Below are 21,372 nucleotides of genomic sequence, written 5' to 3' on the forward strand. Positions count from 1 at the left end.
GCCCGCCGTGCGAAAGCGCGCGAACGAATGCTTAAAGGAGTGGCTGAGGGTGGTCGCCTTCGGCGACCAGCCTCCGCTGTGGAACGGAGCTTAACGTTTATTATTATTATTATTATTTTAGAAACGTCATTTAAGAACATTTTGTGACTTATGTATTTTGCGAACCCGCAATGTATGCATACACGCTGTGCACTCTCGTTGACAGCGAGACGCGGCGGTGGCGTAGCTTTTTACATCTTTCCGGTTCGAATGAGGTGGGGTTCAAATTGTGCTCCATTACTATGGATGCAAATCTGGGCTCGTCTCTTCGTGAAGTCGGGGTATTAAAGCGGGATCCTCTACTCAATCCTCTCGCAACTTGGCAAAAGCACTGTACAACAATCCGATCAAACATTTCTATGGTGGTATTACACTCCCGATCGAATACGCTATCCTTTACGTAACCCCACAAAAAAATCAAATGGGGCTAGATCAGGTGAACGAGGCGGCCAGCCATGAGGCCCTAGTCTACCAATCCAGCAATCGCCAAACAACTCCGCTAGAGGCATGACCCAACACATGACCATATCATAATCTCTAATGATTTTTTTTTATAAGTTTCACTGTATGAATCCCATAAGCACGAATGTTAATACACATTATTTGATTTCCATAAATATAACGTAAATAAATTCCTTCTACGTAAAAGTGTATTTAAAAGGTTTTTAAATCACTAAAATTCTCAATTTTTACTTACCTACGTTAAACAAAAACTATAACAAAAAAACTTTTAATTTAAGTAAAAGGAAGTTTACCTTATGTTCATAAAACTTTGATTATTAATTGTGTTTGCAGGCAAACGAAGAAAGACCGACTTCAATTATATCGACAAGTAATACAACGTAGGAAGACGAAAAAATAGTCAAGTAAATACGCATTATCAAAGATTACTCCAAAAGTTCTAATCAGATCTCGATGAAATTTAAATGTGACCACATGATAAACATCGGCTTTCGATTAAATTAAAAATCATCAAAATCGGTATACTCAGTGAAAAATTATGAGGATTTTCGAGAGTATCCCTCGATTTCTCTGGTATCCCATCATCAGATCCTGGTTTCCTTATCATGGTACTAAACTAGGGATATCTTCTTTCAAACAAAAAAGGAATGATCAAAATCGGTTCATAAACGACGGAGTTATCCCCAAACATACATACATATATATATATATATATATCAATGCCTAACAGCCAAAAAGGGTTAAGCGACATTTTTTGAGAAACTGAGTTATATATATAGTTAGAGTCGAATACAACTATATATATAAACTCAATCAATAAAAAGTAAAAAATAAAGATTCTAAGAATAGGGCTTTTAAATTAAATTACTGAACTCAAAACAGCTTTCTAGACTGCTACAGATCGTCTATTACCCTCTTTACGATGTTACCCATCATAAAGGGGGTGATAGACGTGCGAGTAAGTTCGCGAACTTGTGGCTCGACGACCTTTTCCGCTCGTGTGTCACCCTAAGTAAGGGTACTATAAAAAAGCGTACTTTTTTTTGTTGTTTTTTTTTTTACTTTTGATTGACAAAATAACTCGAAATGAATTATTTCAGAACTTCGTCTTTTTTGGTTTTTAAAATGTAATAATAATAATTATCATTATTATTATTTCGTATGGTTTATTTTTGTGTTACCCACACATTAGGAAATTCTGATTAATAATAAAAATTCTAATTAATAATAATAATTGTTTACTTACAAGAACATGGTCTTGAAAGGTCTTGAAGTTGTACAAGATTAACATTAGTATAGTCCAAACATGTTCTACCTTACGGTGTGCAAATATTAAATATTAATGTGTTTCGATACAATATTTTTAATATTAATTGTAGATTATTTATCATTGAATTATTTATACATTATTAAATTATTTATAGATTATAAACATATGATATAATTTCTTCCTAAAACTATAGAACCAATATTAATACAATTATGAAAGAAAAAAATATTAAATTATTTATACGTTATTAATATATGTTATAATTTTTTATTAAATTACTCGCACGTCTATCACCCCTTTTAAGAAGAAAAATCACTACTCGATCACAATTAAAGAATACCTATAATTCTGTAGATTTTAATTTTAAGTAATAAACATTGATTTATCTAATTTGTGGTGTTTTCTTTGTTCATTTTATTGTTTTATCGTTTTAATCAAGAGAACAATTATGCTTCTTCGTTGTAACTTAACAGCGAAACACGAAATGGATTTTTACTAATTTCTCGTTCTCTTTAGTAGATTTTAGTAGTTTTTAACCTCCACAAGCAGCAGATTCGTTAAAAGAAATCTGGTCACACTGTTTATACCCGCGATCTTATACTCTTTGCCCGCGATTATGATAGTTTTAAATAAGATTTATAGTAGGTAATTAGTATAAAACAAAATAAATAAAAAATTGATTCAAAATTCTGTATTAATTTTTGTATGTTTTATACGTTTCATCTCAAGCTGCAACATTCATTTAGAAATAGTAAGATATACTAAAGTTTACGCTTCAGCCTGTAATATCCCACTACTGGGTATAGGCCTCTTTCCCCATGTAGGAGAAGGATCAGAGCTTAATTCACCACGCTGCTCCAAGACTAAAGTTTAGGTTTTCTATTTATTTACAATTTAAAAATTTATCCAATTGCTATAATGATGAGTACTTCAAAGGCATTATCGTTTCAAATACAGTCGGAATGTTCGACTACACGAGCTCGTGTAGGACTTATGAAACTACCACACTACACAGTTAATACTCCAGTATTTATGCCGGTAGGAACACAGGTAAGAAAAAAATAAGATACCTACTCAAAATTAATTAATATAAAGCGAAAATAAATAAGTTTTTTTTTTTCAGGGAACCATGAAAGGACTCTTACCTGATCAGCTTGAAAATTTAAATTGTGAAATCATACTAGGAAATACCTACCATTTAGGAAACAGACCAGGGGTTAATGTGTTAAAAAAAGCCGGTGGGCTTCATAAATTTATGAATTGGAATAGAGCTCTTCTCACTGATTCTGGAGGATTTCAAATGGTTTCATTACTGAAATTAGCAGAGATTACTGAAGAAGGTGTAAAATTCAAATCACCATATGACAATTCAGAAATTATGTTGACACCTGAAAAATCTATTGAAATTCAAAATTATATAGGTTAGTTATATTTGGTTAGCTTTCCTATTTGAAAGTGTAAATTGTCAATATTCTTATTTCTACATACATATACTATACTATTTACATATACTATACATATACTATACTTATTTTACATAATATGATGGACTATTATAACTTTAAACTGCAATAAATACAATAATATATATTTTTGTGCTTATACACTCACAAGGACCGACTTTAAAGTAGTTAGTTGGTGTATGAACACTATCAGAAATATAATGTATGGTGTAGGGATGAATTTTTTAGGGTTTTAAAAATGCCATGAAATGTAATAATTTTAGTATATTGACATTAAAAATGCAAATTAAACTATGGTAAAGGTTGTCTGGAATAAATTGCTCTTTTAATTATAAGACCGCCTTTGTACATCTTCCTCTAATTGTACTACTTTTGTCTGTAGCTTTTAATAGTGTGCAATAAAGAATATTATTATTAATAACATTGACAATTATTTTATATGTTAATATTTTAACAGGAGCTGACATCATAATGCAGCTTGATGATGTTGTACAAACAACTTATCAAGATTATGATCGGATCAAAGAAGCCACAGAAAGAACCAGCAGGTGGTTAGACCGGTGTATAAAAGCTCATAAAAGACCAGATGATCAAAACATATTTCCCATAGTACAAGGTTTACTAAACCCTGAATTGAGAAAACAAAGCGCTCTAGAGCATATGACTAAAGATGTTAATGGATTTGCAATAGGAGGGCTTAGGTAATAACAGATAATACAGAGTATTATGAATGCGAAAAAATGTAAGGATGGATGGATACTTGTTGCTCTTTTATGCAAATACTACTAAACTGATTATACGTATTAACATAATAGGCTACTTTTATGCTACAGGCCTCTTTTTAGTCCATAGGCCACTTTTTATTCCATAGGCCACTTTTTATCCCAACTTTCCCCAGGATTACACAGATAAAAACAAAAGTTATAAATACTAAATAGTAAAAATCGTCTTATTTTGCTATTTATGTGTGTACTTGCAAAATTATATCTTTAATTAGTTCAGCATGCATCATTGGTTATTTAAACATTTTATTATGTTAAACGGAGTTGTTGGTGAAGAGAAAACAAAAATTGATATTGATGATACATTTTTAAATGAAAATAGTTACACTATACCTAAAATTATTTATTTATTGCTAACTAGATCTCTAGAAAGCACAGCACTAGTATGAATAACGGATCTTTATACTAGCTATATATTTAAAAAAAAAAAAATTTTTCTATATTACAGTGGAGGTGAAGCAAAAGATGATTTCTGGCCAATGGTCAGTCTTGGAACAGAAATATTAGACAAAAAGAGGCCACGATATTTAATGGGTGTTGGTCTAGCAATCGACCTAGTAGTTTGTGTTGCATTAGGTGTTGATATGTTTGATTGTGTATTTCCAACTCGTACAGCTGTAAGTTATTGCTTTGTTTTCATAAACTACCTATAAGAACAAACAATAAACTTGAATAAAGCATAGTATTTATTTAATTTAAACTATCATTTTTAATTTTGTATTTAAAGATAACATTAAGAAGTAAATTTTATATATTACTAGCTGACCTAGCCACGGGTTGCTGTATAATTTTATTTTATTAAAATATATGTAAATTCTATAGTCAAATGCGCCATCTGTGGTCTACAAATAGAAATACGGCGCCATCTACTGGATATCTGTGCAACTTAGATGCCAAACCGTCATCTATTAGGATTTTATAGAACTAACCGATAAATACACACTAAAGTCGCATAATAACATTTAATTTGCAATAACAAATATTGAGATCAATAATTGAGATAAAAACTACCCTATCTCCAAAGTTGACCAAATTACAGATGCTTACAAAATTTAATTTTTATAATCTGCTTTACACAGACTATTTATATGCATCAGTACAGACGAAAGAGAGATTCAATACCAAATTAATATTATCTCGTATTAATTTTAAAACTTAATAACATTTGCCGCGTGGCAACCGGCGTAGAATAGTGCCACCGCATCTCATCCCGTGGGTATCGTAAGAGGCGATAGAGAAAAAACCACTAGAGGGTGGCCAGCAGCGCCTTCTAAACACATGGTTACAACTGCGATCGCCAACCCGCCTGGCAAGCGTGGCGATTACGCCAAATGCCCCTAAGTTGTCCATTGACACGACACAAAATTGTCCACCAGTCCCCGGCGGCCCCGCTAGTCCTGGCTACAGTGGCGGCCACGGTAACGGCAGGGCAGGGGGCCATAATCTCCAGCAGAAGCCAGGCCACCACACCCAACGACGACACTTGGCCCTGGCAACATATAACGCTAGGACGCTGCGGACCGACGCGAAGCTCATTGAGCTGGAAGAAGCTCTCAGCAGGTTGCGCTGGGATATTATAGGGTTATCTGAAGTCCGAAGAGAGGGAGAGGACTCGATGACCCTCAAGTCTGGCAACCTGCTGTACTACCGGGAGGGCGACCGACAGTCCCAGGGTGGCGTCGGGTTTCTCGTCCGCAAGTCTCTCGTCAATTGCATCGAGGTTGTCAGGAGCGTGTCGAACAGGGTGGCGTACCTTATACTCAGAATATCGAAGCGCTATTCGCTGAAGGTCATACAGGTTTACGCACCGACCTCGGCACATCCAGATGATGAGCTATGTATGAGGAAATCTCTACAGCCATACATAGCTCTAAATGCCACTACACTGTTGTGATGGGAGACTTCAATGCGAAGCTGGGCAGACGATGCGGTTATGAGTTGAGAGTGGGGCAATTTGGATACGGGCAAAGGAACTCCCGGGGCTAGCTGGCTGACTTCATGGAGAAGGTGGCACTCTTTATGATGAACTCCTTCTTCAGGAAGCCGGAACGGCGCAAATGGACCTGGTTGAGTCCCGATGGCACCGTCAGGAACGATAGACTTTATCTCGTCGACGAACAAGCATATATTTAATGATGTCTCAGTGATCAATGCTGTGAAAACAGGAAGTGATCACCGAATTGTCCGAAGCACATTGAATATCCATGTCAAGTTTGAGAGGGGTCGGCTAATAGGGTCTACGCTACGACCTGTGCCTGCTCAGATTCAAAACCCCGAGAGCTTTGAAATCAAACTTCAAAGTCGCTTTGAAAGCCTGGCTGACTGCGTAGATGTGGGCTCAACGACGGGATGGTGAAAATTGTCCGCGCGGTGTGGTCTAAGTTCTTCAAGACCCGCCGCCAAACAACAAAGAAGATCTCCGACCACACACTCTGACTCATGGCAGAAAAGCGTGACATGTGGCTGCAGTCCTCGGCGGATGCTACCCGTTAGCGGCGGTTGAATAGACAGATCACCAAGTCCTTGACAAGCGACCATCGCCGCTTTAACACTGAACGTATCGAAGAGGCCATAGAGCGGAACAAAGTCTCGAAAGTGTTCGCACGAGATCTATCTATTGGACAAAGCCAATTGGCGCAGCTGCGAGCCGACGATGGCAGCGTCATCTCGTCAAAGCCTAAAATCCTGAGTGAGATCGAGAGCTTCCACAACAAATTATACGCCACACAGAAACCCGCCAACATCAAGACCAACGACCTCAGAGCCAAACTAACAAGGCACGAAACCCAAGAAATCCTAGATGTCAGCCTGTACGAGATTAGTAGTGCTCTTAAACAACTTAAAAACAACAAGGCGCCAGGTGATGATGGAACCACAACTGAGCTTTTGAGAGCGGGCGGTAAGCCAGTACTCAAGGTCCTCCAAAGGCTCTTCAATTCCGTCATCCTCAGGGGCAAAACGCCAACGGTATGGAATAGAAGCGAGGTGGTGCTGTTCTTCAAAAAGGGTGATAAAGTCCTACTGAAAAACTATAGGCCCATCTCGCTTCTAAGCCATGTCTACAAGCTGTTTTCGAGAGTCATTACGAACCGTCTCGCACGCAGGTTTGACGACTTCCAGCCTCCCGAACAAGCCGGGTTCCGTAAAGGTTTTAGCACCATAGACCACATACAGACGCTGCGGCAGGCTATACAGAAAACCGAGGAGTATAACTTGCCATTATGCTTAGCGTTTGTGGACTATGAGAAGGCCTTTGATTCGATTGAGACATGGGCTGTGCTACAGGCTCTCCAGAGGTGCCAAGTGGACTGCAGGTACGTCGAGGTGCTGAAGTACTTATACTCTAACGCCACAATGTCGGTCCGATTACAGGGCCAGAGCTCGAAGCCAATACCACTTCAGCGAGGCGTGAGGCAAGGGGATGTTATATCTCCGAAGCTGTTTACCGCCGCGTTGGAGGACGCTTTTAAACTTCTGGACTGGAAAGGATTCGGCATCAACATCAATGGCGAGTACCTTACCCACCTCCGTTTTGCCGATGACGTAGTCCTTATGGCTGAGACCTTGGAAGACCTGAGCACAATGCTCGAGCATCAACCGTGTTTCCCAAAGAGTGGGTCTCAAACTGAACATGGACAAGACGAAAATTATGTCGAACGTCCATGTAGTACCCGCTCCAGTTCGCATTGGGAACACTGTTCTCGAAGTTGTTGACACTTTACTTACACCTGTTACACTTGTTACACATTACATACACCTAGGACAGTCAATTCGGTTAGGTAAGTCCAACTTCGAGAACGAGATCTCTCGCCGAATCTAACTCGGATGGGCAGCGTTCGAGAAACTACGGAAAATCTTTGCGTCCAATATCCCGCAGTGTCTGAAGACGAAAGTCTTCAACCAGTGTGTGTTGCCAGTGATGACATATGGATCCGAAACGTGGTCGTTAAATATGGGCCTAATAAGAAGGCTCAAAGTCGCTCAGCGGGCGATGCAGAGAGCAATGCTCGGTATTTCTCTGATAGAGTAAGAAATGAGTAGATTCGTATGAAAACCAGGGTAACCTTCATTTCTCGAAAGGTCACACAGCTGAAGTGGCAATGAGCAGAGCACATAGCTCGAAGGACCGATGGCCGATGGGGTGGAAGGTTCTCGAGTGGCGACCACGTAACGGGCGCTGCAGCGTTGACAGGCCCCCCACGAGGTGGACCGACGATCTGGTCAGAGTCGCGGGAGGCCGCTGGATGCGTGCTCCGCAGGAACGATCGTCGTGGAAAGCATTAGGGGAGGCTTATGCTCAGCAGTGGGCGTCCGTGACCTGATATGATGATGATGACAAAATTTGAGTTTATCGCTGACATGCGACATGATTGTTGACATTGATGATTGATGACATGTATGTTGACACGAAATTTTTATATATTATATATTTACTAGCCGACCTGGCGAACTTCATATCACCTTTTTTTTTTCTTGAATGTAATAATAAAATATATCGAAATAAAATATAGCCTATCTTTCAAGTCGGATCAAACCACACGGTGTGCAAATTTGATTAAAATCAGTTAAGTAGTTAAGGAGTCCATCGCAGACAAATAACATGACTGGTAATTTATATTTTAAGTTTGATACCGTGTTTGTTTTGTCTCATTAAAGTACTTTTGTTTACTATTATTACTACCTATCTACTCAAGTTTGTGATGCTTATGTTCAACTTATGATGAACAAAGAGTAACACTATTTAATTTTTTTCAGAGATTTGGATGTGCACTTGTTAATAAAGGACAATTAAATTTAAAACAAAAGCAATACCAAACTGATCTTAATCCCATTGATAAAGATTGTGAATGTGCTACATGTAAAAACTACACCAGAGCATATTTGCACTGCATTGTATCAGTTGAAACTGTAGCTTGCCATTTAATCTCTGTGCATAATATTGCTTTCCAGGTAATATTTAACTGAATATACTTTTTACATTCTATAAATGCAATTATTTAATTTTTGTTTCTGATTTATAAAGAATATATTTTATTATTATTATATGAAAATTTTTTTTTTAGATGCGTCTGATGAGAACAATGAGAGAAAACATTACCAATGGGACCTTTCCAAAATTTGTCAAAGGTTTTGTTGATGAAGTATACCCTGATAAAAATTATCCCTCTTGGGTTGTAAACTCTCTTCAATCTGTGGGAATAAATATAATTGAAGCATATTTTTTATTTTTCTTTAACTAAATACCATTTTAAAATTTTTGTGAAATAAAGTACTGTATGTTCAGTTTGCTATATATATTTAGAGTGGGGTGTTTACATAAAGTCATCGGAATCATTGCCATCATAATTTGTAGACATATTTTCTTTTTTCATTAATGTTGCGTAGCTTCTTAATTCAGCTTCCTCTTTTTTTCGCTTTTCTTCTTCTTTTTCTTTTTCTTTCTTGTCTCTCAGTATTTTCTTTTTATCTTCTCTTTCTAGTCTATCTCTAGTTTCTCTTTCTAGCCTCAAATCCGGAAATGCTTCTCTCTTAGTTTTATTAAGCCTATTGACAATTTCATTTATTCTTTTTACAACTCTGACTTTTCTTACTTCTTTATCTTTATGGAAAGCAACTTGTCCTACCTAAAATGACAGAATTAGTTTTACAAATAAAATAAATTTTATATATATAATTATATTTAATGGTAATAATAATAAAAAAAGTGTTTACCTCCATGCTTGGAGTCTTCTTTAAGTTTGCCCACATAGTATAAACAATGTCAATATCGTTCATTTTATTACCCATTATTGAATTGGCTTTTACTAATTGACATGCATCATCCAGTACAGAATTAGGAATATCGTCAATAGTTTGGCCCTAAAATTAAAAAGAAGAATTTAGTCATAAATTTCACACTAGCATATTTAATCTAATTATAAATATAACAGTTGTAACTGTACAGACTTACAGGTGCTAATCGAAGATACACATGTGCAGATGACACTTTATCAACATGGAACCACACATCTTCTGGCCATCCCCATTTTATTAAATCTTCATCTGAAATTTTAAATATTTAGTCTATTAAATCCTATACCATTTTTTATACAATACTATTTTTTAGATATTTAAATGCAATATTCTTTAAAATATTACTTTCATGTTTGTCGGCACCCATAAAAAGAGTGACAGGTGGAGAGACAACATCACTTGTAAAGTAAAGCACCATTTTAAAAATTACGTTATTTTTATGTTATGTATTAAATAATGTTTTTTATTTTTATTTTATATCAGCTAAGTTCTCATTCCGAATGCTTAATCAAAATATTGGAAATGAAAATTAAGTTGCATAGACTTCAGAGTTGTCTGATGTTTGTCATACTTCAAATTTCAAGCTATCACTCAAAACTTGACTGCTAGACACAAAGAGCGCGTTCCACCAAAGGCCCACAACGCCACCGACCATAACCGTTGAAACTTTCACACATAAAGATCGTTGTGGGCGAATTGAATAAATGGAATGCATATTTAGGCGCTATCAGGTCATCAGGTGTCGGCTGTGAGCTCGCAATATGGTGGCACGGTAATCTGAAAACGTGCAGCTGTGGGGGCTGTGAATGAATATTTCTCGTCAATTGGAGTTAACTTAATTCAACATAGATGTCCGGAATTTATCATAAATTTTAGCAATAAAAATAATCATATTAATTTAAAATCTTGACATTGGTAATGGTTTTTTTTGAAATTCTCGCCTCATTTTGATGAAAACCAACTCTGACCCACCAATATTTTGTGGACGAAGTGGGCGCGAAGTGGCCGTGAACGATGCCATGATGAGTGATGTCATCTATGATTTAGAGTGATTGCCTGCGACGACCACCAACGACCACGGGCTTTATATGGAACGATGGAAAGGGCCTTGCGGTCGCTTAATGAAATGCATCCAAAATATGAGAAGAGGGGAGGAGCATCATCTTTATATTTTATACTAGCTGTGACCGCGACTTCATCCGCGTGAAATTTAACAAAAAAGTTATTGTTTAGTTCGCAGAGTTAAATAAATTTCTAAAACAAAAGTAGCCTAAGTTACTTCTTATTACATCAGCTATCTGCTAGGGAAAGTGCTGTCAAAATCGGTTTAGCCGTTATAAAGATTAGCCGGAACAAACAGACAGACAGATAGACAAGAATTGTAAAAAATATCATTTTGGTATATGTACTGTGTATACATGCATATGCATTTAGTAAAAAGTGGTTATTTTAATATTACAAACAGACACTCCAATTTTATGTATAATATAGATGAATAATGAATATGTCCATCGAGATACATTAAATTAAGGTGGCGCCACATTAGTATCAGGGCAAACCTTATGGTTATCGCTTATGCAAAGCGCAAAATTTTATTAGAGTTTGTTGTCTGTTATTCACATACTTTTTCTTAAAATTAAATGTTAATAAATTAATAAGCGTACTGATTACAGTTTACGAAATAAAATCACTCGAGGTGTACGTTTCCTTATAATATTTCTTTAAAGTTATATTTACTATATTATTTTGTACAACGAAAGTTGTTGATCTTTTCAATAATTAGCTACTTTAGTCGACTATGATATTAATTTTTTTTAACTCGGCATACTTCGATTCGGCTTACTGAATTTGGTCTTACTCTTTTAGATTTTTGATTTTTTTATTATTATTAATTATTTGTTCGTCATTTATTCGTCACTGTCCGAATGTGAAAATTGTTCGTTTTCTATCTATTTATAATTAATAAACAAATGTTTACCCTTAAGTTGGCTCCCTTACTAGATATCTTTATTGATGTCGCTCAGATTAATTCATTTTGATTAATTGTTGTTTTATTGATGATTTTTCGATCATAAAAACAATTAAATTCTTAATTTTTATTTTGAAAAATGTATGTGTTTTGAAATATCGTTCAGTAACGTCTTCGGCGCTTCGAAAAGTGCAGCCCCTTCACCCTTGCGTAACAAAACGTAGACAGCTGGGCGAGTCGGAATGGTTAAGGCTTGTCACCGAAGGCCAACAAAAAGAAATAGTGGTCGAACAAACAATAATAATTATAATAAATTAATAACTTTAAGCGACAAAAATAAATATATCTAGTAAGGGGAGCCAGTTTAACAAAAAATAAAAAATAAACAAAAATCGTAAAAAAGTGGGGCCAAATTCAATAAGCCTACAGCAGTACAGTTACAGCTGCACACTTTTTCAACATTTCTCCCATATGAGATGATTCTCTTCTCCTCTACCCTCCATCCATACCAGAGCTGCCAGATGTACGATTTTTTTGCAGTTTTACTCATGTACGATCGCTAGACCAAGATCGTACGCAAAATATACGATTTTTATATTCCTGTTACCTGGAAACATTTCATAATTTAAGAAACGTCATCCCCGGCAAGCATGAATTTCGTTGAATTCCCCAACTACCTTTTTTTACGCAGGAAAATGCCTTTACGCACTAACCCCGTCACCTGTAGGCGACGGGAGTGTGGGGCTCCTGGTGGAAGGTGTAATGTCGGATACCAACTAAAAAACAGCGGTGCCCTCGTCGTCATAGTGAGGCTCCACGGGGCCAGTATGCAACCGCGACGGAATTCCCCAACTACCCAACGCATGCCTAAATCTTTTACTTGAATGAAGACTCTTTGAAAAATTATATAAAAACTGTATTTGTTTGCTTTCTAACGAAACTTATAATTACTCTTTCGGTAATAATTGCGACTTGAAAAAAAAACACATTTTTTAAAATAAAAAACCAATTTGAAAATTATAACACTGGCTCGATTTGCTTTAAATTTATCGTGTTTTCCCCATTACAGTGCAGATTGTGAACGAGCATTCAGCGAACGTAATTTAGTCAGAACAAAACTTAAAAACAGTTTATCCAATGATACAGTTAATACATTATTAGCCAAGCAATTAATAAAAAGAAACGAAAATTATACGAAGTTTAAGCCAACAAATTCTTTTGTTTAAAAATATGACAACAGAAAATTTCGTATGAGTGTAACAATAATTTAATGCATTTATTTTCTTAACTAAGCGATTTTTGATAATTTATAATAAAAAATTTGTACTTAAGTCTTAAAAGACTGTACGATCTTTTTATTTATAAATTTCCCTGACATACGATTTTTTTTGTAGTTGGCATACGATCACACTTTTTTGCACCTGGCAGCCCTGATCCATATCATCCATACTTGTGTAGGTAGGTATTACCTAAATTTTATCAATGATTCAAGAAATACATACACAAATACTGTCAAAGTCAATTACGTTGACGTATAAAACTGTACAAAACTACAAAACGATCAGAAATATTACAAATACAAAATATATTAATATTTGTTCTTGATTTGTGGATAAATTCTAAATTTTAAAGACTATGTTATGTGTTCACATGACGGCTTGAAATTCTATGATATTATTCTAATTTGATATCATTTGCTAAAATTTAATTGATTAACTGTCATTTTCTGCTGTTAAATATTTTGAAGAGCATCATTAGCAATAAGATGGGTAGTCCGGAACGCGAATTATGCCCTCCACCATCAGAGGAAGACGAACTAACATTACCTCGTGCTAGCATTAATAAAATGATAAAGGAATTAGTGCCTTCTGTTCGTGTTGCATTCGAGTCCCGCGAATTGATTTTGAACTGTTGCACTGAATTCATTCATTTAATAAGTTCTGAAGCGAATGAAGTATGTAATCAAAGTAATAAAAAAACAATAAACGCTGAACATGTTCTGACAGGTAAACTAATAAATTTTGAATATTTATTTGTCTTCCTTTCTGCAATTAATAAACTAAATAGTTAAGTTTAGGTTTATAATCTATTCATGTCAAATTTCTCAAGATGTAACGTCAGTTGGTCAGAGCATGTATATTGATGCAACATCACTCATAAACAACTGAATGTGCTGAATATGCCATGTAGGCGCCTAAACGCCAACCCTTTGCGGGGTTGATTCTTGCACGGGATTGATATTTGTGTTTGTACTAATATTTCGTTTTGGTTCGGATGTCTGCACTCGAGGGTGTCTTGGAGAGCATGTAAAGCAGTTGGTCCCGGTTGTGATCATAGACACTTGATAGCGATTGTTACTCATAGTAGAGAATATCCACCAACCTGCATTGGAGCACTGTTATGGATTAGGCTCCAATCCTTCTCCAACATGGAGAAAGAGGCCTATGCCCAGCTGTAGGGATGTTACAGGCTGAATTGTAAACCCATTGTTTTTATCAATTATCAAAACCAACATTACAAATATTTCGATAATCAACATCAATGGCTTATTGTGTTCGTTCTTAGATGTAAGGCAAAAAAGTTGTTTTGTACACAAATAAATCATTTCCATATCATATATACTGATTACTCAACAAATTAACTATGCTCATAGCAGAAATAACTATTCTTGCAGCATGTTTCCTGTTGAGCATCTTAAAACTATGCTTGACAATAAATACTAATAAAGTTATGTATGATAAAACATTGTTCATAAAACATTGCTCATAAAGAACAATGAATGCTAAGAGGTTCAATGTCGATATCTAATGTTTCTATATTGTATTTTTCTTTTTGTGTGCAATAAAGTTTTAAGAAATAAATATGTATACAGTAAAATTAAATAAATAAACTAATTACAACTGACATTATCAGTTGTTCTGATGATATTGACATAATAAATAAGTAAATATTTACAACATACATGTATTAGGAATATATCAATTTTTTCTCTTTGTTTCATTCCTCAGCTTTGTCAATGAAATTATGTTTTAATTATATGTTAAATTTAAATTAGTAATATTATTTTCAGCATTAGACAGATTAGGATTTAGTGATTACACAGTTGAAGCAGAAGCAGTCCTCAAGGATTGTAAAGCAGTTGCTGCAAAAAGAAGAAGACAAAGCACAAGGCTAGAAAATCTAGGTATACCAGAAGAAGAGCTTCTTCGACAGCAACAAGAACTGTTTGCAAAGGTAAAATACGCCAGTAAATTATATTTTAGATGTGAAAGTGAAACTATTTTTGACTTTATATTATTTAAACTCTTTTCTTTTACTAGAAAGTATAAATATAAAAAAAGAAAGTAAAAAACCTTTATTAAAAAACAAGCTTTTATTTAAATGTGCTAAAACAAATAAAATAATTTTTTACTTTAAAACTTTTACTATCTACTTATAAAGTCATTACATAATTAATTAATCTATACAAATAAATAAAATTGGAGTGTCTGTTTGTAAAATTAAAATAACCACTTTTTACTAAATGCATATAGATGTATACACGGTACATATACCAAAATAACATTTTTTACACTTTTTGTCTGTCTGTCTTATCTCTGGCACAATAGCCGATGTAATAAGGAGTAACTTAGGTAACTAAATCTTTTATATTTTTCGTTTTAGCACTTCAAATAAAAACTTGTTTTTTATAAGGTTTTTAAATTTATTTTTGACTTTTTAGTTATCGCTGGACACGTTTCTCAGTCTGTTCATCCCATTCAACGCATTTTTGTTGCAAGGTTGTTTGCTGGTTAATTTAGAACAATCTAGAAAATATAGTAATCAATTTAAAATCGATTATTTTACAAAAATATTTTAATTTGTATTTATTATTAGACAGTGTAAGACAGTTTATTCAAACTGTGTCATTTTCCTTACTTACAGAATGTTTATATGCGTTATAACTTCTAAACGAAAAGTCCGATATGAATCATTTAAAGTTGAGTTTACACATACATAATCAGCCTAACATATCAAATTATGTAAATGGATAAGGATTAATATCATACTACTATTCGAATTCACCAATATTTTAACTTAATTATTTAAACAAAAACTGTTATTGTGGCTGAACTAAAATAGTTAGGCATAAAATAGTTAGTCCGCCATCTTGAATATGCCGCCATGTTGGATTTAGAATGATGTCACAAATTTAACCATGCATTGTCATCAAATTGAACTTGTATACAGAATTTCAGCTCAATTAGTTGAAGATATCTGCTTCAAAATTGAGTTGCAAAATTTCTCACGAACAAACATACATACATGCAAGTTAAATACAAGCTTGTAAAAAAGTGAAATTACCTACTACTATGTAAGCTTTTAATTAACGTTTTACATCACTAGGCTCGAGAGGAACAAGCAAAGCAAGATCAACAACAATGGTTATTATTACAACAACACGGATTAGTTGGAATGGAGGGACCACCTCCATCATACATTCCACCTCCCCCAGGAACTAAACAGGATGATACTGAAGATGATGACTATTCATAGAGAAAATCTAAAATCGCTAATATTACATTACCTTCTGTTTTAGAACAAATTACAATTTTTAATTACTATGTTTTGTTTTATTTATTCATCTGCTTAGTAAGCTTTATTAACGTTTGGGAAGGGTTTTATAAATATGAATGAAACACTCAAAGAATACGTACCATATTTATTTTTAAACCCTTTTTTATGTATTTATCTATACAAGTAAATAAAATTGGAGTGTCTGTTTTTAAAATTAAACTAACCGCTTTTTACGTAATGCATATTATGAATGTAAACACGGTACATATACCAAAATAACATTTTTTACACTTTTTTTGTCTGTCTATCTGTTTGTTCCGGCTAATCTCTGAAACGGCTGACGTTCACGCAGACGAAGTTATGGGCACAGCTAGTTTATAATTAAAATTGATACAAATAATTGATAACTTCCAACAAACAAAAAAAAATTTAATGCTAGTAAAATTATCAGGCTTTAAATAAAATAAATAAATGCTTCACACTCAACGGCCCCAATAGGATTTTCTACTGTGTCGGGGGTCCGGAAACAATACACAAACGCCCAGACAACAAACATCTATATGACCGATACAGATGTCTATCGTGAGCGGGGATCGATCCCACGCCCACCAGCGCAACAGCCAGTGCTGTGACCGCTGCGCCTACGCGTCGTCAAAAATATATTAAACTTCTCACACTCATCTACTCTATCGTTAAAGGATGTAACCTTGCGTCAAGGGCCCGAAGACACGCAATACACTTAGGTATAGACGCCTAGAATATGAAAAATGTCTGTATAAGTTTAACAAATATTTGCCGGATTGAGCAGAAATCGCAACCCCAAACTCCAAGGGAAAAAGCCAGTATTCTGACCGCTGCCTCAAAGCATCGTCAAAAGCTATGTCTACGAGGGGACGTCAAAAGTTTACTCATCCAGATAGGCGCTAATTTAGTGAAGCAAAGTAATATAATCGGTGCGGTCGGTGCCAGCCTTAGTTTAAAAGAAATATTTATATGCGTTAAATATTAAGGCTGGCACCCACACCTCTAAATAAATAGTAGGCATATTTAGGTAAATACTTTAGTTTTTTAAATATTAAACTTTTATTACTTATTACTTCTTATTAATTATCTAATAAGAAAAAAAAATGTGGTGTCATGGGACACCAGCAGGCCTAGCATGCGCGCCACGACATAATTTTGTCTACCCCTTTTCTCGTATTATCTCTCTATGTCTACAGTAGCTAACATGCGTGCACGCGATACTCTTCTCGTTACGTCAATAGAAGAGATAATCATTAAATTTTAGTGATCTTGTGATATTTATCTCTACGGAAGCTAACATGACATCGTAATTTTGTCGAATTTTGTCGTTTTAGGAAGAGAAACTTCTCGTTTTCAATATTATTGACGAGAAAGACGATAAATAAAAAATAAATAAAACCGGGTGCCTATTTTTTGTATACCATGGCGTTTCCTTATTATAATTATATAATTTCGGTATACGAAGAGCGGGAAATGCGAAAAGTCGAGTGAAGTGTGCCATATAATAACACAAAAAACGTATTTACGCCCTGTTGCTTCTTATTCTAAATAATAATAATAATAATAATACTTTATTTCAGACCAAAGTATAAGTCCATATTGGGTTAGTAGAACAAGACAAGACAACATTCAGAATAAAAAACAAAACAAAATTATATTAAAAAAATCAATAAGTAAAAATAAAATTAAATAGAATAAAGTAAAATCAATAATCAAAAAAAAAAAAATTCAAAAATTCAAAAAATTTTAAAAATTAAAAAAAATAAATAAATAAATAAAACAATGCGTGATAGAATTACAATTATCTAATGTGCGACAAGATATAAAGCACAACACGAGCATATTGTTTTACATATATAATTAAATTCATTTACTTACGGCGTTTTATTATCCATATTAGATTTTTAAAATTAGATATACACTTTTTATCTTAACCAAAAGGCCGAGAACATTGTTAAATAAAACATTCGTTTGAAATTATACAAACGTTGGCTCATCCCGGTTTAGCACGATTGGTCAATAACCTTGTAAATTCAACTTTACGACATAAGAAATAAGAATGATATTCAGTTGTGATTATGGTTGATAATGTTTCTCTACTCGACAAGGCGAAGTCTTCGGAAGAGAATTTTGTCTCTCGTAGTGCGCATGTTAGGGTAATCGAGAAAATACTCGATGTAGACATTATCTCTCTCTCTCGTCAAGAGATATCTCGTTGTATGCATGCTAGGCCGGCAGGTAGGATCGAAGTTCCTTCGGATAGTAAAGAAGCAACACAATATGAAAAAAAAAAATGTTAAATTTTATATAGATTTTCTATTTCTTGATTTTTTTAACCGACTTCCAAAAAAGGAGGAGGTTCTCAATTCGATTGTATTTTTTTTTATTTTTTTTTTTTTTTTTTATGTATGTTACATCAGAACTTTTGACCGGGTAGACCGATTTCGACAAATTTTGTTTTAATCGAAAGGTGGTGTGTGCCAATTGGTCCCATTTAAATTTATTTGAGATCTAACAACTACTTTTCGAGTTATATCTAATAATGCGTTTTTACTTGACGCTTTTTTCGTCGACCTACGTTGTATTATACCGCATAACTTTCTACTGGATGTACCGATTTTGATAATTGTTTTTTTGTTGCAAAGGGGATATCCCTAGTTTGGTACCGTGATAAGGAAACCAGGATCTGATGATGGGATCCCAGAGAAATCGAGGGAAACTCTCGAAAATCCGTAATAAGTTTTTACTGGGTGTACCGATTTTGATAATTTTTAATTTAATCGAAAGCTGATGTTTATCATGTGGTCACATATAAATTTTATCGAGATCTGATAACTACTTTTTGAGTAATCTTTGATAACGCGTAGTTGCTTGACTATTTTTTCGTCGATCTACGTTGTATTACTTGTCGATGTATTTGAAGTCGGTTTTTTTTTCGTTTGCGAGCAAACACAATTATTTTTAATTTTGTTGTTTGGTTTTTAATTAAGTACATAAAAGGATTTAGGAAATTTAGTATTTTAGATAATAACAAATACCGTTAAATAAAATAAATCAAACTATTAAGTGAAATAAAAAACATATCGCACCTTTAAAGTTAAACCGTTACTAAACGAAATTATGAAATTTTACAGGAGAGCGAATATTAGAAAAAAGTCACTGTTTTTTCTCAATAGAGTCTGACTTCGGGATTCTTTAAGATATTTAATGAGATCCTATGATAGATCTCTGTTTATATTATGACATGTGATTTAAAAAAGTATGTTTTTTTTATTTACAGCATTATTTATTTTGATTTATATTATTATAGTAACACTTTACAATTAATTTTATTTGTTCATTATGGTATAATATTATATAGCAACCACTCTGGTGTAGTGATGCGTGTAGTCGCCTAAAACACCGATGGTGTGCGGGTTCGATTCCCGCTCGGGATGGATGATTTGTACAAGCTGTTGGCATTAATGCGGTGTTATAATATTACTAAATAAATTTAAATAAAAACTAACATTTTAATTAATAATGTTTTATTACAAAACAAAGAGAGATCCTGACAATCACTTGGAATAATAATATCAATCAGTATATATCCTTGGGATATATCCTTGGGATTGAGTCTATGTGCTTTTTTATGCTTTTAATGATATCTAAGCTGACTTTGTTGTGTTTCCCATGTTTACCCCTTAGTTCTTCGTCAACCGTTCCCGATTGGTTTTTCTTTGATATAACAGTTGCGATAGGTCGATTACTAATAGCCAATGTGTTTTTCAAGAAAGTTTTACATACACGGCGCTTACAATTATTGATCTGGAATGAAAATGAATGTTTAGATCCTCTATTACTGTAATGAACTTTATACTGATATCTGGGTTTAATAACCTCAATACATTTTGCAATATAATTTCTTTGTCTAGATAGGTCTCCCATTTTCCAAAAATTGTCAAAAATTATTTCTCGGTCTTTCTGTTTGATTATTTAGCTGCACTTTAATCTACATTTTTCCCTACATGGTGGTCCTATCTGCTTCTTTGGCATGACTTTTTTATACTTGGAAACTGAAGTATATTGCTGACCAATATTACGAAGTCTTTTAGCATCTTGCATCACTGATAGTTTTTTAAACCCTTTGCGACTTCGTTTTTTCGGAGTTCTGTTATCTTTTGGAGAACCCAAATTATCATTTTTTTCAACTAACAGTTGCATAGAAATAGTACTTTGAGGTGTTGGGCTAAATGATATATGCCTAGGTGGGGTTGCCGGTACGTAATCAGGATCGCAATCTGCTTCATCAGGGGAAAAGTCCTTACCCGATTCAGATGAACTAGATGAAGATGATGAACTTGAACTTATTGATGATGAACTCGAAGATGATTCTGAGCTAGTTGAATGGGATCTTGTTCTACTGCTAGGACCTTGTACAATAAATAAATAATAAATAATAAAAATGTTTATTTCAGAATAAGTCTTACAAGTTGCTTTTATACAATACTTCTGCCAAACTGTAAAACAGTTTGTTGGCAAATGTAGCTCCTAATTTACATTGTAGGTAATACTTATTCTTACTGACTATTGTTAGTTTATTTTACACTACTTAAAATTATTTACAAGAAAATACATACTTAAGTTAGATATTATATAATTCGATAATTCTTTCCTTGAGAACACTTAAAAGCCTCTTTTGTAGTTGATTTTTAAAAGATCTTTTTGTTAATTTATTGTTTTTTAATGTTAGTGGCAAATTATTAAAAATTATAGGCACCATATATTTTCTTTTACGTTGCCCGAAATAATTACTATATGTAGGTACTTCATATACTTTTTTGCTGACTGTTTTACGCCCTATAGGTTTATTAATACAAATTTTAAATTCATCGCTACAAAATTGCTGAACAGCTATCAACAAAGTTACCTTGTCATGGACTGGCAGCATATTACACTCGATGAATAATTCCTCGTAATCACTGGATTTACATTTCTTTTTGACTTTATTGTTAACTAGCTGTTTTAAGAACC

General features: G+C 34.2%; 3 protein-coding genes and 1 long non-coding RNA gene across 4 annotated transcripts; 2 read left to right on the top strand and 2 right to left on the bottom strand.

The window, feature by feature from the left end:
* The first annotated feature begins 2,689 nt into the window (after positions 1-2,689).
* LOC123669138 (queuine tRNA-ribosyltransferase catalytic subunit) lies at positions 2,690-9,284 on the top strand. The gene is made up of 6 exons (XM_045602771.1): positions 2,690-2,821; positions 2,895-3,192; positions 3,692-3,935; positions 4,465-4,633; positions 8,772-8,966; positions 9,080-9,284. Exons 1-6 carry the CDS (start codon positions 2,690-2,692, stop codon positions 9,254-9,256), a joined length of 1,215 nt encoding a protein of 404 aa, XP_045458727.1. The 3' UTR covers positions 9,257-9,284.
* An 11-nt stretch (positions 9,285-9,295) lies between these two features.
* On the bottom strand, positions 9,296-10,428 carry LOC123669139 (coiled-coil domain-containing protein 25). Its single transcript, XM_045602772.1, has 4 exons — positions 10,155-10,428; positions 9,967-10,058; positions 9,729-9,875; positions 9,296-9,640 (listed from the first exon to the last, which is right to left on the bottom strand). The coding sequence occupies exons 1-4, from the start codon at positions 10,225-10,227 to the stop codon at positions 9,329-9,331; spliced, it is 624 nt and encodes a 207-aa protein (XP_045458728.1). The 5' UTR covers positions 10,228-10,428; the 3' UTR covers positions 9,296-9,328.
* Positions 10,429-13,280: 2,852 nt separating this feature from the next.
* On the top strand, positions 13,281-16,382 carry LOC123669140 (protein Dr1). Its single transcript, XM_045602773.1, has 3 exons — positions 13,281-13,784; positions 14,849-15,012; positions 16,165-16,382. The coding sequence occupies exons 1-3, from the start codon at positions 13,544-13,546 to the stop codon at positions 16,312-16,314; spliced, it is 555 nt and encodes a 184-aa protein (XP_045458729.1). The 5' UTR covers positions 13,281-13,543; the 3' UTR covers positions 16,315-16,382.
* A 3,487-nt stretch (positions 16,383-19,869) lies between these two features.
* On the bottom strand, positions 19,870-20,792 carry LOC123669141. The gene is made up of 2 exons (XR_006745695.1): positions 20,667-20,792; positions 19,870-20,166 (listed from the first exon to the last, which is right to left on the bottom strand). It is a non-coding gene; the product is annotated as an uncharacterized LOC123669141 (long non-coding RNA).
* Between the last annotated feature and the right edge of the window lie 580 nt (positions 20,793-21,372).

This window comes from Melitaea cinxia, chromosome 3 (assembly GCF_905220565.1).
Source record: "Melitaea cinxia chromosome 3, ilMelCinx1.1, whole genome shotgun sequence".
Lineage (NCBI taxonomy): Eukaryota > Metazoa > Arthropoda > Insecta > Lepidoptera > Nymphalidae > Melitaea > Melitaea cinxia.

Coding starts and splice junctions, on each gene's coding strand:
- LOC123669138 (XM_045602771.1), top strand. CDS start 2,690: ATGATGAGTACTTCAAAGGCATTATCGTTTCAAATACAGTCGGAATGT. Junction 2,822..2,894: donor TTATGCCGGTAGGAACACAG/GTAAGAAAAAAA, acceptor TTTTTTTTTCAG/GGAACCATGAAAGGACTCTT. Junction 8,967..9,079: donor TGCATAATATTGCTTTCCAG/GTAATATTTAAC, acceptor TTTTTTTTTTAG/ATGCGTCTGATGAGAACAAT.
- LOC123669139 (XM_045602772.1), bottom strand. CDS start 10,227: ATGGTGCTTTACTTTACAAGTGATGTTGTCTCTCCACCTGTCACTCTT. Junction 9,876..9,966: donor TGTATCTTCGATTAGCACCT/GTAAGTCTGTAC, acceptor TTTTAATTTTAG/GGCCAAACTATTGACGATAT. Junction 9,641..9,728: donor AGAAGACTCCAAGCATGGAG/GTAAACACTTTT, acceptor CTGTCATTTTAG/GTAGGACAAGTTGCTTTCCA.
- LOC123669140 (XM_045602773.1), top strand. CDS start 13,544: ATGGGTAGTCCGGAACGCGAATTATGCCCTCCACCATCAGAGGAAGAC. Junction 13,785..14,848: donor CGCTGAACATGTTCTGACAG/GTAAACTAATAA, acceptor TATTATTTTCAG/CATTAGACAGATTAGGATTT. Junction 15,013..16,164: donor AACAAGAACTGTTTGCAAAG/GTAAAATACGCC, acceptor TTACATCACTAG/GCTCGAGAGGAACAAGCAAA.